The sequence below is a fragment of the Pelophylax lessonae genome (genome assembly GCF_965119305.1).
Source record: "Pelophylax lessonae genome assembly, chromosome: 1".
NCBI classification, from domain to species: domain Eukaryota; kingdom Metazoa; phylum Chordata; class Amphibia; order Anura; family Ranidae; genus Pelophylax; species Pelophylax lessonae.
Window position 1 is genome coordinate 406837771 of NC_138768.1, and position 17845 is coordinate 406855615.

A 17845-nucleotide genomic window follows, 5' to 3' on the forward strand; every position below is an offset into this window, starting at 1 on the left:
ACATACATACACACACAAACACACAGTATATTAGTGGTCCTTACACACAGAACTTACCAGTGCTGTGACCATGCTCTCATAAATGTTGACTATTCTTTGCGTAGGTAAGATGTTTTTGCCTTTGAAAGCTTCATTATTTTAGTCTGCAAACATAAAGCTAATGTGACTTGCCAAAAGCTTCAGTCTTGTCTGACCTGTCCAAAGGACATTCTCCGATAAATATTGTGGCTTGTCAATAGGCACTTTAGCAAATCTCAGTCTGGTGTTTATATGTTTTTCTTTCAACGGATTATGCAATCAGGCATTGAAGTACCTTGACCTTGGAGTACAGCTTATGTCCTTTCGGAAGTGTTCTTTGTCTACTATGTGCACTATTCTTCTGTTCAATCTGGGGTCAATTCTCCCCATGCATCCACAACCTGAGTGGATGGATACATGCCAATGGATCCTAAACTTCTGTAGTGACAGGAACATCAAGCTGCTTGAAAGATGGCCTTTACCGTTAACATGCTGGCCAATAACTACCTTTCTGATATCCTCCTCCTTTGATCTCTCCAGTTCATATTTAGCATGATACACGTGCTTTTAGGTCTGTATTGTTGTCTGTGTTAATTTTCAGGAGATTTGCCATTGCATTAAAAAGGGAACCAACAAATGTGGTCTTTTTCCTCACTCTGTGGATATTTCCTCTCAATAACTGGCTTGTCTTCTGAACAGGGAGTAAGGGGTAATCTACACAATGGGTACACAAACAGCAATAAAAAGCTAACAGAGCTTCTAATCCTTCCCGCCACATGCAATAACACTTTCCAAAGCTAAAAATCGAAGGGAAGGTTATATCACTATCAATATTTTCAGGAAAACTTATATATATATGAATTTTTTTCAGAGAAAATCATAAAATACCACAATTTATTAGTAGCAAACACATACATCAAAAACAAAACTAAAGCATTTACTTGTTATTCTATGCAAGACAAGTCACAGTTCAGTACAGTAGTTCTTAGGCATAGAAAGGAGACATAAATCTGTATTTTATACAGCAGCCAGTGTTTTCTTGCAGCGTAGGCTAGAAAAATGGAAATTATTTCTTTTCAAGTGCCCAGTACCTGCAAGTTCATTACAAATAGAGAAAGTTCCATTAAGTGTGACGCCAAGTGACAGTTTCCGCATTGTCACAATGACAGAGCTGACATTTTACTCCTCTAGAATAACTGAATGACCTCATCCCACTCATCCAGAGGCCAGATGCCATTTGGCTGTACATTGGGTGGGGAGAGTTTCCAATCCCAAACTTTAAGAGGAACATCCCAGTTTTTGCCATAATTGGCTTCGATATAATCCAGTGTTTCACATGGCACTTGAACCTTCAGCTCTAAAAACTCTGTCCAGCAAAGTGTAAATTTTGGAAACAAGTATCTGAAATGAAAGGGGAAACCACACAATTAGTTTCTGGAGTACTAAATGCAAACCAAAAGACTTAGGGCTCTTTCACACGGGCGTTCCTTTTTTTTGCCCGATCAGGTCCTTTTTTTTTTTTTGTAACGGACACGGATGACACTTCTGTCATCCGGTCCGTATGTCCGTTTTTCATCCCATCCGTTTGCGGATGAAAAACTGCCATAATGCAGGTCTATGTAAATACGGATGTCAGCGGATGACACCACTGACATCCGTTTTTGCGTCCGTTCCGTTTTTTGAAAGGAAGAAAAAATAGGGTTTTCCTCCGTTCAAAAAAACTGAACTGAACTGACAAAAAACGGATGTCAGCGGATGATCATCCGATGACATCCGTATTTACATAGAGATACATGTCAGTTTTTCATCCGCAAACGGATGGGATGAAAAACGGACATACGGAACGCCCCTGTGAAAAAGCCCTTAAGTGCATTTATTTTAAAGGATTTGTCTTGATCTCTATAAAGCTGAAGAAGTTTAGGTTTGCCTACGTCCCTTAATAGAATTGTATATTTGATTGGTTCCTCAAACCAAAGTGGGTGGTACTTTTATTGCAAGTAAGTTTTATACATAGTATAAAGTAAAATATTTGTATATTTAGAGAAAGAAATTATTTACATAAATCATAGAAAGGTATGTGCATTCATTGTGCTGGGTTATAGACCCAGAGTGAATGAGTGAAAGAAGTAGGAAGTATAGTGACATGTGTCATAAGGTGACATATTGGAATGTTTGTCTCTGTTCCTCCATGAATTGCTAAGTATATTAGTAATCAGGCTGTCATATCGAACTTGTGTCTGCAGTATTCTTTGAGGCACAAACAAGTATGCAAATCAGGAGTTCTGATTTCACTCTGACTTTAAAACCAGCATGCTTGTTTCTGAAATTTTTGCGCTTGTTGAGCCAATTTTAGCAAATATTAGGTCTGTTCCACCAGATAACTTTTTAAAATATGCATTCTGAACTGAAAGGACAACTTCAACAAAGGTTTGGGTACAGGCCATTTAGGGAGAAATTTGCTGAAAAGGTTATAATAACTCAAGGGGCATATACATTTATTTTCTTCTTGTTAAATTTTTTGTGCAACTCAGGATCATCTAATCAGGTACACACTAGAAGACATTTTAAACTCCAAGAGAAGTAAAGAGATGTAAATCAAAAATAATCAGCGCAAGCCCACATTAAACAGAAAAAAAGAATCAATCAAGATTCTTGTGCACAAGGCTGCAAACAATCAGTGCCAAACACAAAAACACCTGTGAAAACTTAAAGAAAATAATATTGCTGCGCCAAGTCTTTCATTGGAGATAAATAAATAAATATGTTTGGTGTACAAAATGTTATCACAATAACTCTAAATCAGTCCATCAACTGTGATACTAAAGTGATAAATCAATTTCTGAGCCGTGATTATAAAATCAATAATATTAATAGTCACTGATGAAGTCTATGACGCAACGTGTATGGGGGAGGAGCCTACACGTCATCACGTCGATTCCCGGAGACCACAGGCAGCGTTTGATGCTATGATAAGTCCGCACTGCTGAAATGCTTTGAAATGTAAGTGCGATTTCACCATTTATGATTTATTAAATAGCCTTAAAATCAGAGAGCACTAGATCTTGCTTTTATTTTTTCCACACCGATGCCATATAAACCTGGAGGGACTATCAGGAGGCGGTGATGGGAAGGCAAACCAGACTGCAGTGATTATTCCAGAGTGTGTATTGACTCTCAGGAGTCTCTTCCTAAGGTGAGCTGCTAATCTGTCACTAGTCACTAGGAGCACCTGGAGTGAAGCATGCAGCACTTTTGATCACGTTTGTGGATGAAGATTTTTTGATTTTCTTTCAGTCACTATTTTCACTGAGGATTGGGACTATTAATATTATTGATTTTATAATCACGGCTCAGAAATTGATTTATCACTTTAGTATCACAGTTGATGGACTGATTTAGAGTTATTGTGATAACATTTTGTACACCAAACATATTTATTTATCTCCAATGAAAGACTTGGCGCAGCAATATTATTTTCTTTAAGTAAAGAGATGTGACACCAATGACGGGGCAAAACTCCTCCCACAGACACCAATGATGGTGGGCACCATTCCTCCCACAGACACCAATGATGGGGCACCATTCTTCCCACAGACACCAATGATGGGGCACCATTCTTCCCACAGATACCAATGATGGGGCACCATTTTTCCCACAGACACAAATAATGGGGCACCATTCTTCCCACAGACACAAATAATGGGGCGCCATTCTTCCCACAGACACCAATGATGGGGCACCATTCCTCCCACAGACACCAATGATGGGGCACCATTCCTCCCACAGACACCAATGATGGGGCACCATTCCTCCCATTCTTATCCTTTAATGATTGCTCAGTGCAGATATTTTAGCCTGGTGGTGTCTTACGTATTCAACAGTTTTAAAAGGAGAAGTACATTTTTTGTAAAAAAATAAATAAATGCACATTTTTTAAAGGTAAAAAATGTCTTTTTTTAAGCCTGGAGCCTGTAAAGCATTGCACCAGTGATCAGCAGATCGCTGGCGCCATGCATGTCTCCAGAAGATTTGCCAGTGTATCTGCCTGCCCCTATATCCCATACGGGTAATCAGATACAATCTGACAGGAAGCATGAATGAACTACTACAGCGCTCCACAGCACCGTGGTAATTCATTGAAAACTACAAGCCGACAGCCACAGAGGCCTGTAGTTTTCAAAGCCTGAATATGGGTGTAACATGTAACATGTTGCCAAAGCTGAACTTATCCTTTAAAGTTGATCTGAACCCAAAAAGTGAAGATTTGCATAGGGAATTTCTAGTAAATTTAATGGTGTTTAAACAGTAAACTGTCACTTCCGTGCAACTGTTCTTTTCTGCCTGGAGAGGAAGCTGTACGCTAGGACTTGCAGTGCAATGATCTTCCTTATTCATTCTCTGTTGTTCCATGTTTTCAGCACTTCTCCTGCTTTTTATTATTCTCACAATATCACCTGGTGACAGCTCTTAAAGTGATCGTAAAGTTTAGTTTTTTTTTTTTTAAATAACAAACATGTTATACTTACTTCCTCTGTGCAGTTGGTTTTGCACAGAGCAACCTGGATCCTCCTCTTCTCGGGTCCCTCATTCTGGCTCCTGGCCCCTCCCTCCTATTAAGTGCCCCCACAGCAAGCATCTTGCTATGGGGAGACCCGAGCCGAGCAGCAACTCCGAGTGTCCATTCAGACACAAGGCTGCCGTTCGGCCCAGCTCCCTTCCCTCTCCTGATTGGCTCACTGACTTTGATTGACAGCTGCGGCTGCATCTCAGCCGATTAGGAGGGAGAGTCCTGGATGGCCGAGGGACTCGTGGACATTGCTGGATAGAAATGGGGCACAGGTAAGTATTAGGGGGTTGCTGGGGATGCTGCTACACACATAAGGCTTTTCACCCTAATGCATAGAATGCATTAAGATAAAAACCTTCCTAACTTTACGACTCCTTTAAAAGAAGCAAAGGTCATCTTCTACCAAGGCTGCATCCTCACAAAAGCACTGCAAGTCAGTAAGGGGGAAAAGATCAGCAGCAGAAGCCTACAGGCAATACTGAGGATTAGTCATTTGTCCTCCATTTGACATTTCTGGTCACAGTTTGCACTGTTCTGGTCCTCTTTAAAGTGGAGTTCCACCCTAATTTAATACTTACCTCCATCTTCTCGCTCCGGGTCACCTGAAAAAGAAATGGATAATCGCATATTTTTTTTTTTTTTTACTTACCTCGTAGCGAAGAAAATATACTTACCTTACTTCCTTCTTCCTCCTTCCTCGGCCGCGGCCCGTCGTCACTTCCTGGCTCTGCAATGATTCCTGGGAGCTGAACGTCATAGCTCCCAGGAATCATTGCGCCTGCACCGGCCCCGACGTCAGTTCCGGGGCGCGCGCATCATCCCCTTCTAAACAGCTTCTGGGCATGCCCAGAAGCTGTGAAGGGATGACGCGCGCGACCCGGAAGTGACGTCGGGGACGGCGCAGGGCATCGTGGGACCGAAGAAGGCGGAAGAGGACCCCGAAGAGGATCTCGCTGGCTTCAAGCTGCCCACATCTGAGATGGCAGCGCTGGACAAGACGTTTTCAAGGTAAGTATTTGTCCTAACAGGCAAGTGCAACCCGGGACAGATCAGGGGCTAGCCATTGTGGAATGCACTAGCCCTGACTGTCCCGGGGGTATTTAAAAAAAAAAAAAAATTCCAGGGTGGAACTCCGCTTTAAGGAAGAGCTGCTCTCACAGCTTACAGCAACCATGTTCTTCCTTTAATTCTAACAAACTGCACCAAAACTTCAGTGTACAGACTGATTACAACTTACTGCATTACTTTATCACAACTTACAGTAGACGTATAGACAGAAAGAGCAGTAAGGTATAAATGAATATTTAATCATCAATTGAGTTAAACTGCTGATATTGTTACTTTAGTAAATAAACAGCAGATTTAAGAATTAGGCTTGATCACATAATTTCTCATGATGCTGTTGTGGGACCGAGGTTAGTTAGAACAAGCCACTAAATGGTTCTACCTCCCATTTGGTGTTCCATATGCTTTTTTTCTTGACAGGCCTTGTTGCACTATTTACTGCATGCTTTAGGTTCAAGCCAAAATGTATTCAATGTGGGCAATTAAACATATTCTGTTTAACCTCAACTTAATGATGTGTAGCATGAAATGGGTCTTTGCTTGTGAACAGGACTGATAAATAAAGAAAACAAAAATCATACTTGAATTTCTTGCCACTTTTAGCTTGTGTTCCCCCATTCCACATATATTCAGCTTCTTCATAGAAGAAAAATATGTCAAGTTTCACATCATCACTCCCAAGAAAGGAGAGCTCCAAACTATCCTCTATCTAAAACAAACAGAAAAAATAAGTTCCAGAATGAAATATGTCACCATAAACAATTACAACACTTGCATAAATTGCATATGAATAAATATCTGCAAAGTCTGAGTAAGAGACTAATGTATAGAGTTTTTTGATACATTATCAGGGATTCCTATACATCGTCATCCAATATGCAGCCTCTGCTTAGTGTGCAGCCCACTGTTCTCCAGCTCTTAAATTAGGACTGCAGCACAGCGGCATGCACACTGAGAGCAAGCAGGCTTCAGCGCTGGATTTCAGCAACAGCCATGATCCATCACTAAGCCCGGGAGCTGAATCGATACGTTCCTGATCAGTAAACGCTTCCCCTGATGACAACCTATAACGAAACACGTAGGGAGGGGCTATCAGATGTGACATCATATATGCAAATATTCTATTTATCAATTTTAAAAAGATGTGACATCATAGCGCAACTTTCTACTGGAAGTGGCTGAGTGTTTTACTGATCTGATAATCACATTTGGGGTATTGCAGTATTTTAAATATTTATAATGAAAGGGAATACTTTTATTCAATAGAATTCTACTGGGTTTTAACATTATTACCCTATGAGTGTTGCTCTTTATCTGGTATTATTGTATGCAGTGTAAATATGAGAAAGCTTCCTGGATTTATTGAAGTTGGCACCCTATCATTGGAAAACATGGGGCACAATTTGTCATGCGATTTTGATGTCCAAAGTCGCATGACACATCACACAAGTGTTAATGGGGTCATACATTTTGCACACTAACTACCATGTCAAAATGTTTTCCCAAATACGCAATCATTTCACATTTCAGATATCAAATATCCAATGATTAGCAAGAAATCATACTGCATATTTCACAAATATTGCATTACTGTAAATGTCAACTTTCTTACATCTATGCTGCAAAATAGTGACAATAAATTATATCTAAACCAAAAGAAATAATATTGAAGCTTACCAATCCTTAATGTAGAACTATGGGCAAGGTTATAACCCGTAAGATTTTTTATTTTTTTTTTTTAAAGGAAATTTCTTGGGAACCCCCAGGTCACTAGAACTAGTGTCCCTATTGGAAGATTTCCCCTCTATTATGTTTTTGGGGACAACCCAAAATTTTGGGATCTTCTTTTACTTTCACTTTCAATGAAAATAATAAAAAGGACAAATACTGAGGGTGATTCTCCTTAACAGTGGCACAGACAGCGATAAAAACTGACAGGCGTTCTAACCCCTCAAAGTAACAAGAAATGCCGACACATGAATGCTTAGTTTTGATGCAATTTATTTCAGTATGACAGCAGTGTACAACATGGTAAAATGCTAACGCGTTTCGGCCGTAGCCTTACTCATAGCATCTAACCCCTCTCCACTCTATCCAAAACAAAAAAAAAAAATGGTTTGCGTTATACTTTCTTTTTTATCATTTCTTTTGATCTGGTGATCCAGTCAGTAACATACTTCCTGTATTAGGGTCGCCACTCTGAATGGATGTACAACAGAGACACCTTTGGATAGCAGCATTATTGATCTGTAGAGAGGGTAGTGCTGGTTGGACTTGCAGATCTAGATGAATTTGACTAACAAATGAAAACTGGATTCCAGTTAATGCTCAATTTTCCAGTATGAAGATTCTTACCGCTGCAAATTGCAGAGTGTAATCTCTGTGCAAAGGAAGCCTAACACTTTTAAGGCAGCTACAGCAACATGTTTTTGTAATAAATGTTTTACATGAACGATTAAAAGTTAATCACTGTAAGCACTACCATCAGTGTTAAATAGTTTGTCTCAACCCTCTAATATTCATTTTAGCTGGACAGCTTGGTAGATTAAAAGTAACCACACTTACTGACTGGTCATCAGGTAAAAAAAAGGAAAAAACAGCATTAAAAAAGACAAATTGTGCAGCCACCACATTTAAGGATTTGTAAGCTGAAATATATTACATTTTTGCTTTTGGGTTTAGATATGCTTTAAACACAACATACTTCCTTTCACTAAGACCTGTATTTGTAAAGCATAAAGTTAAGTGACAGTGCCACCTACTGGGGCACTTTAACACACATTTTTCTGTGTTGATGGTTGATGGCTCAACAATCTATATATACACAGTATATATTATTTATACTGCAAAGACTAAACACATAGACAAACATTGGCTTTATGTTTCTAACCTGTAGCAGAAAATGGCAACAGGAATCTTGGTTAGTACAGAAAACAAACACTTTCCTTCAATTTCTCTGTCTGCCCAGCTGATTTCATATGTGGTTCTTTCTTTGCCAAGCCTCTTTAGAAATGGATAATATTACATTATGTCAATGGTTTAAATATCAAGCCTAAAAAAAAGAAAACTAATACAGCCATCTAACGATGGGTAGCTGCAATATAACAAATGTTTGCTTTTGGGTGTAATACTGCTTTAACCCTTTTACTGCCAGAACCTTTTTCATTTTGCGCACACATACTTAAAGCGGTATTCCAGCTTCCAGCCTTCCCCTCCAAAAATTAAAAGTCAACAGCTACACATGCTGTAGCTGCTAACTTTTAATATCAGGACCCTTACCTGTTCTGGAGTCCAGCGATGTCGGCACCGCAGCCGATGTTTCCATCGGCTGTCGGGTGCTCCTGCCGCCATTGCCGTTCAGGGAACCCGGCAGAGAAGCCTTGCGGCTTCACGGGTGGATCCCTACTGCGCATGCGCGAAGCGCGCTGCGCATTCGGATTGGCTCGGCGGGGGAGGGTAGGAGGAGGGGTCCTCACTTCGCCACGGCGCCGTTCCTGGAAGTGGGGAAGGGTACCTGTCAAAAACAGGTACCCATTCCCCCTGAAAGGTGCCAAATGATGCACCAGAAGGTGGAAGGAAGCAAATGAGCGGAAGTTCCACATTTGGGTGGAACTCTGCATTAAATGTGCATTTTGTATATGAAAACGCACCTAAGACTTAAGACATTATGTATGTCACATGATATTTCAGTAAAAGATACACCCTAATTACACACAACAGAATCCCCATTTTTTTGTAAAATGCTTAAGATGAGGTTGTGTTGCACAAAAAGATTACTAAATATGCTGACTCCCAAAAATGTGTGGGCCTACAAATTGGCTTACTCGCTTTTTGCATAGGCAGAATAACCATGATAAAAATTACCCTACTACCTAAAATTTTATATAATTTCTGCCCCATGCACACAGGGCGTTTTTGCAGCTGCTTTTAGGGGTGTCAAACGTTTTTTTTTTTTTTTTGCAGCTTAAAAACGCCCCTCCATGGTATGCTATGGCCTCATGCACACAGGCTTTTAGGAGTACCTTGTACCCCTACCCATTCACCCCATAAAAGGCAGTGTATGTAAATAATGACAGGAGACGTTTTGAGAAGTCCTTTATTAAAAATCTTCCTCTGATAGTCTTCTTCCTCCCGTCCTCCTCCGACGAGGTCTCTGGTGATTATGCAGCTTGTTATAAAGCCATTAAGGGCGTGGCCTCCTGGTGACATCACTCGGAGGCCCCCGCCCCCTTATGTCATCATCATGCTGGGACCAGAGCCGAGAGGAGCGACTGTTGCATCCCGTTATTCTCCTCTTTTCTTCCATTCTTATTTTCACCCCACCTTTATTTTCCTCTCTTTGTTCATAATGTTTATTAGCACTCTAAATCATTGCCCAGTTCAGGATCATAGGTAATTTCTCTGATGTTACAAATAACTCCACATTTCAGTAGGATGACTGCCAAATTGGCAGAGCTATCAATATTTAATATATAGGAGGACTAAACAGGAGTTAAGGACTTTATATCAATGCATGGTACAACTGCATTGTTTATTGTTCATTTGGTGCATATTTTGTACACGTAAGAAGGTATATTACTTACTGCAACTTATGATTTCTCTTATTTTTTTCTAAATTGTCCTTAGATCCAAAATACTGTACATCTGTTTTTGTCATTTGTAAAACAATAAAAATATTGCAAAAAAAAAAATCCAACAGGGGTTCTTACCCTTCCCTACTCTATCCAAATTGAAAAAAGGAAAAACAATCAATCAATCATACAGCTAACAAATGCATAGAAATAGAGGACAAAACCAAGGTACCACGAACTATAAAACCAATTAGGCTACAAGAAGTATCTATGATTGCAACAAATACAATTAGCCTAAATAACTGTGTTAAGAATACCGAAAAAAAATATCTGCTATACTTGTAATCAAAAGGTGATTTTCCATAAACACTTGACAGTGGTAAAAAAAAAAAAACAAACACTGACCTTTCCAAACTTGTGCTTTAGTGGCAGGCCAGCTTTCTGGAGTTCTACAATTAGTTCAGGTTTGTAGTTCTGTATGAATATGCCTAAATCCACATCTTTACTGTAAGGAATAATATTACACTGTCGATACCACCCTAAAAAAAAAAAAAAAAAAAAAAAAAAATAGCTTACTTATCTTTTTATCATTTAGATACAAACACTGCTCAAAAAAATTAAAGGAACACTTTGAAAACACATCAGATTTCAATGAGGAAAAATATGCTGAATATCTATACTGATATGGACTGGGAAATGTGTTAGGAATGAAAGGATGCCACATCGTTTAATGGAAATGAAAATTATCAACCTACAGAGGGCTGAATTCAAAAACACTCCGAAAATCAAAGTGAAAAAATTATGCAGCAGGCTAGTCCATTTTACTGAAATTTTATTGCAGCAACTCAAAATGGTACTCCATGGATATGCCTCTCCAGACCATCACTAAACCACCACCAAACCATTCATGCTGAACAATGTTACAGGCAGCATAACCTTCTCCACAGCTTCTCCAGACCCTTTCACGCCTGTCATATGTGCTCAGGGTGAACCTGCTCTCATCTGTGAAAAGCACAGGGCGCCAGTGGCGGACGTGCCAATTCAGGTGTTTAATGGCAAATGCCAATCCAACTCTACAGTGCCAAGCAGAGAACACAGGGCCTACTAGAGGATGTCGGGCCCTCAGGCAACGCTCATGAAGTCTGTTTTTGATTGTTTGGTCAGAGACATTCACACCAGGGGCTTGCTGGAGGTAATTTTGTAGGGCTCTGGCAGTGCTCATCCTGTTCCTCCTTGCAGAAAGGAGCAGATATCGGTCTGGCTAATGGGTTAAGGACCTTCTACGGCCCTGTCTAGCTCTCCTAGAGTAACTGCCTGTCTCCTGGAATCTCTTCCATACTCTTGAGACTGTGCTTGGAGACACAGCAAACCTTCTGGCAATGGCACATATTGATGTTCCATCCTGAAGGAGTTGGACTGCCTGTGCAACCTCTATAGGGTCCAGGTATTGCCTCATGCTACCAGTAGTGACAATGACCCTAGCCAAATGCAAGTAGGGAAAAAAAAATTCAGTGCCCTCCACTTGTAAACAATTCCTGTTTTGGAGATAGTCTTAATGTTGCCCACCTAGTGCACCTGTCATTACCATCAAAGCAGTTGAAACTGATTACCAATTCCCTCTGCTACTTAACTGACCAGATCAATATCCCAGGAGTTTAATTGGCTTAATGCTATACTCTGAGTAAAAAATGTTCCTTTACTTTTTTTGACCAGTGTATTTAGGTTGAAAAAAAAATACACATATCCATCAAGATCAACGAATCGAAAAAAAGATTATTGATCAAGTTGATCTAGAGCAGTGGTCTCCAAACTGCTGCCCTTTGCTCGCCTATATCTGGCCCTTGGGGCACTTTTCCTCCCACTGATACAAGATATTATTCCTCACACTAGCCCCAACAATGGGGCATAATTCCTGCTACTGACATCAACAGGGCACTATTTCCCCCATTGAAAACAATGATGTGGCACCATTTCCTAAACTGGCACCAACAATGGGAATCTATTCCTTCCACTGATACCAATAATGGGGCACTATTTCTCTCACTGATACCAATGATGGGACACTATTCCCTTCCATGGGATGCTATCCCTCCTAGTGACACCAACAATGGGGTGCTTTTCCTCCCCCTATTACCAAAGATGCATTGTTTACTCTGACTGACACCAGGGCAATTTCTACTCCTAATAGCCACAGTCTGGTCCCCCTAAAGTCCGAAGGACAGTAAACTGGCCCCTTGTTTCAAAAGTTTTAAGACCCCTGATCTAGAGGAAGGCAAACTTATACAAAACAAAAGCAAAAATGCTAGAAGTTAAATGCTAATAAACACTGAAGGCCAGATCACAACAGATACAACAAAACAGTTCTGGTTAGTCTTGAAAAATACTGCATCACAACACTGCTTCATCACTAGAACTTTATGAAATCTCACTTTGACATTTCAATAAAGTAGAAAAAAAAAAAAAGGTAAACTATTCACAGTGCTGGGATCAATGTATCAGCACAGCACATCAGAGTGGCACTACAGTGGCCATGCTTGGTGTGAATAAATCTGGAAACATTTTATCAGAAGAGACTTGTATTTAGGGAGAATGTAGAGACAGAAGTTGTTTTTCAATTTTGGATGGAGGGGTGAGGGGTTATAACCCTTGTCATGCTTACATTGCGGTCTGTGTCCCTGCTTGAGAAATTCACCCTCTATTTATCTCGGTGAGCACTGTCACCGAGACCTAAAGCATGGGAAAAAAAAAAAAAAACATTTTGAGTTGTCACCTGAACAGGAATGGAGGGGGAATATTCCAATAGGAACACTTGTTCCATTTACAACTGTCTAAAGCTCACCTTACAAGTTACAATCTGACCATACAATAATGTTTAGATGTACCTACAACTATGTAAAACTATGGTATATGAGCACCAAAACTATCCAATCAGGTGGGACCTTGTACTACATACAGTAGCTGCTGTTGGTAGATCTAAAAGGAGATTGTTCAGTCAGATTGTACCATGTGGTAAGCTTTAGAGAGGATTTCCCTACCTTTGGAAATATTTTCTCTAACTTCCTATTGCGTCTAAAGGACCTGGGAGGCACAGCTTTGGCTTTAGATGGACGTCTTGATGGAAGTAGTATTCATATTACCTAAACATGTACCACTGCTGATCCAGAAGCTCATTCCCAACACATCCAAAGTGGAAGCTGCAAGATGTAGCAATGCTTTGGCTTTCTTTCGGAAATCAATCCCCTCCAGAGAAAAGTCATCAGGATACAGCTAAGAAACAAACTCACATAAGTGTGTTGTTTAACCAGTTTTACATTCTGTTCCAACATTGTGCTGAATTATGCAGGTCTAATTAGAAAATACCAAAAAGAAAAGTGCATAATTGATTTACAAGAAAAAAAAAAAAAAAAAAATCAAATTGCATCTATATTGTATACTGTACAAGATAAAAAAAAAGAAAAAAAAAAAAAAAAAAAAAAAAACTTTAAATATCTTCGCCATAGATATCAAAATCAGAACCGAAAGTTATGCAAGTAAAAACAGAGTTCCATTAAAGCTGTATAATAATACAGTTGAAATGCATGCGCTGTACGTATTTCCGGTTTTGTTCTAGCAAAATCTTATGTAGCGTGAAGCCAAAATGCAATTTTCTATGTTGGTGTAGAGTGAGTATGTCAACAGGATTCTAATTCAGCTATGCTGCAAAGCTGCATACTCTACCACTGAGATTCCCCTTCACTAGATTGCTTTAAAAAAGGCCTGCATTCTTTCCTAGGTGTATAGAATATAAATGAGTACTAATATTTGTAGGTAAAGTTGATCCAGGGACTATCCGATTGCCTCTCGGGGGATCAGAAAGAAATTTTTTCCCCTGCTGTAGCAAATTGGATCATGCTTTCCTGGGGTTTTTTTTCGCCTTCCTCTGGATCAACTGCAGGTATAGGATTGTGTATATGGGATTGTATGGTTGGGTTTTCATTACTGTTTTTTTTTTGTTTTTTATTGGTTGAGCCTGATGGACTTGTGTCTTTTTTCAACCTGACTAACTATGTAACTTTCAACAACACAGTCCATACTCCAGTATCCACATCCACACCACAAAAAGCATATACCATCAACCAAATCTTAGCTCTTTTGTCCTTGTGCGACTCCTAGTAACTGACACCTATTTCTGCCTACTACTTAAGGCTGCTATACATGGCTTGAATTTCAGCATGAATCAGACAAAGCTCATTCAGATGCAGCCACTGTTCAGGTATACTGCAGATATCAGAATAAAATAACAGGGGATATTTATCCATCAGTGTTTAGTGTGGATGGAGGAATCGGTTACATTTCTTTCATTTATCCCACAGGCTACACTAAAGGAATCTATGTTTGTATGATCAGCTTTTGACCTTTCACACCTCTCCTCTTTGTTCTGCTAATAGGCTCTGAGGGGAAAGCTCTGAAATGAAGGGAAGCTCTGCTGATTTCTATTATCCAATCATATGCAAACAAAAATGCATTATTTTTAGATTTTCTTTGCATGTTCCCCTCAGACTCTGTGCACTGCAATTGCAGTGCACAGACTATTTACCTTTAGTAAATCCACCCCACTGTCAGTGTCTCTTCCTGTGCTTAAACAGGTACACGGTTATTAATATTCCGAATTTTTTTAAGCCAGTACATATGGGGAATTTCTGTTGGAAGTTAAGGAGAACATGCTAAATTTGCTAAATTTGGCTCCCAGTGGACACTGAATTTTGGCTGCAAAGACTTCAACAAACAGCTCAATGGTGAAAATATAATTTATTTACATATAAGCTGGCCATATATTATACAATTCCCTTCTATAATTTTCCTTTACATTTACCAAAATCATGTAATATGAGGCCAAACCTAAAACACTTTCAATGTGTATGCAATCAGACAGGCCTTTGCACTACATAGTTTAAGGTAAAGCCCCGTACACACGTACCGATCGTCGGCCGTAAATATTCGGCCGCTGAACGATCGGCCGATTGTAGGCTTGTTAGTATGATGCTTCCGACAGCGCATTTTCGTTCGAACAGAATCTGTCGTGCAGACTTTAAAATATTTGTTGGCCGTCACCAGAACGGCCGATTGTTCGCCAGTCAGTACAGATTTCGGCCGACAGACAGCAGATTAGCAAGACTGGGCATGCTCAGAAAAGAAAAAAGACAAGGAAAGTTAACCATCACATGACATCACTTCTGCAGTCGGCTGTTGTTGGCCGACAAAATTCGTGTGCAGTCTTTTGCAGTTTTCAACAGACACGACAGCCCTGGACAAAAGACGACCGATCGTTCGGCCGACGATCGGTACGTGTGTACGGGGCTTTAATCTAAAGGAAATTGAACAAGAAAATTGCATAATGTATGGCCAGCTACAGAAAGAGTTAAAAAAGGAACAGCTGGGCAATCCTCACTTTTCAGGGTCATAACCTACCTGAAAGAATGACCGTGCTTCTCTGTATCTGCACTCAAGAAATCTTGAATGAGACATTTCTGATAAAAATCTTGATGGATCTTTCGGGATCTGCAATTTCAGACCATCAGCAGTAACCTGGATAAGATCAGCTCTGAAATAAGCAATATGGAATAGGAAAAAGTTATCAAAATCATCATAACTACCCAATTTAAGAATTCAGATCTAAAATCTAAAGAGGTTGAGCAACATTTATACTATAATTTCTGATTTAAAACTGTGCTTGTCCAGGCACACAGCTGAAATACATACATACATCCAAATTCAATTTGTAATTCTGTTCTGACATCTATATTATAATCTTGGCACTTCATACCAGGTGAGTGACCTCAGTTTCCTTCACAATTATAGTGGTAGTAAACTGCTTAAAAAAATTGGGTCCCCAGTAGTTTATGTCAAAGTATACATCACATATAAGCACATTAGGACAGGCTTACCTGAAAACTAAGCCCTCCAGCGGCACGCTGTCACCGCTGAAAGTGTTTTTATCTTCACCCGTTCTTATTTCCAGCTTTGCGGGATTCAGTGATATGAATGGCCAAGCTGGCAAGGATGTCACCCCGGGAGTTGCTGTTTAAGGCTCGGTTCTTAAGGTACCGCACAAGTATGCACATTTAGGAGATATTTACAGTACCTATAGGTAAGTCTTCTTATAAGCTTACCTATAGGGTAAACCTCATACATGGAAGTTTACTTCCACTTTAATACAGTTTGGTTACCAATCTGTTCCAAACCTGCTGACTGAACATTTGTACAGCATCACAATTCAAATACAAGGTGGCATCAAAAGGTTTTGAGACTAGATTTGAAACATGCCAACAGATGGCAGCACAAGGCTGCATGCAGAGTCACAGGTAGCATCAACCTTCATAAGTCAGTGAGCCAAAAGACATTATCCTGTGTTCATCAAGAGCTGTCCAACTGGTGCTATTCTGACCACGTGTGTTACCACATCCGCCATTTCATCATGAACAGCAATGTCAATGATGACAACAACGGCAATGAAGCAATGAGTCATTCGAAGTGTATAGAGTGGCACGCACACTTTAAGAGCGGAAGAACAGCAGTGAAATACGATAAGAGATCAGAAAGACCTTCCAACTAGCTCAATCCCCAAAAATGTCGAAAACATTCTGCAACTTCGCATGATGCGGTGAACCATCGTGCGTGTCACTCAAAACACCTGGAACGACTCACTGCAACAGCGCCATGAACTTCCCGAATCATGTCAAACATCTGTGTTGCAGATTAGCCCAGTTTCACGTAGAATTTCACGCTTGCTCTTTGTTCCAACTTGCGGTCCATAATGAAATGGGAGACGTGCTAATGCACATGGTCAGAATAGCATGAGTTGTACAGCTCCCGATGTACACAGGCCATTATCCTTTGGCACACTGATTGATGAAGGCCAGTCCTCCCTGTGACTGTGCCTGCAGCCTTGTGCTGCCATCCGTTTGTGTGTTACAAAACTAATCTTGAAAATACCTTGTATTTGTAAAATATAGATTTTTACATATATTAAAATCTATATAAAATTTAAATATTTCAAGTTGCAAATATTTTAAGTAAAAAATTATTGAATCCCTTCCTATTAAGATTGTAAGTTCCTCTTGTATTGAATTGTACTGTTACTGTACCGCCTTCCTTTACATTTTAAAGCGCTGCACAAGCTGTTGGCGTTATAAAAATCCAATATAATATTAATTATTTATCTGAAACTGAGCAAACCTTTCTACTTAAAGCGATTGTAACATCTTTTTTTTTTTTACTATAAAATAACAAACAGGTTATACTTACTTGCTCTGTTGCAGTGGATTTGCACAGAGCAGTATGGGTCCCTCTTCGGCTCTCCTGGCCCCTCCCTCCTGATGAGTGCCCCCACAGCAAGCAGCTTGCTATGGGGGCACCCGAGCCAAGTCCCAGAACCAAGTGTCCATTCAGGCACTGAGCCCCGACCTGGCTCCACCCCCTCTCTCTCCTAATTGTCTAGCTTACTTTGACTGACAGCAGCGGGAGACAATGGTGCCGCTGCTGTGTCTCAGACAATCAGGAGGGAGAATCTCGGACGGCTGAGACACTCGTGGACATCGCTGGACAGAGAGGGACCTCAGGTAAGTGTTAGGGGGGCTGAGGGTGC

General features: G+C 40.1%; 1 protein-coding gene across 1 annotated transcript in view; it reads right to left on the reverse strand.

Annotated features, from left to right (window-relative positions):
- Positions 1 to 1080: 1080 nt before the first annotated feature.
- The window catches only part of FKTN (fukutin), a 54490-nt gene continuing 37725 nt past the window's right edge, over positions 1081 to 17845 (reverse strand). Inside the window, exons 6-10 of the mRNA XM_082243336.1 lie at positions 15670 to 15802; positions 13359 to 13488; positions 10623 to 10760; positions 6232 to 6355; positions 1081 to 1419 (exon numbers count right to left, since the gene is read on the reverse strand). Coding sequence (XP_082099462.1) covers positions 1206 to 1419; positions 6232 to 6355; positions 10623 to 10760; positions 13359 to 13488; positions 15670 to 15802 — 739 coding nt within the window. The 3' untranslated portion in view covers positions 1081 to 1205. The remainder of the gene's footprint in view (positions 1420 to 6231; positions 6356 to 10622; positions 10761 to 13358; positions 13489 to 15669; positions 15803 to 17845) is intronic.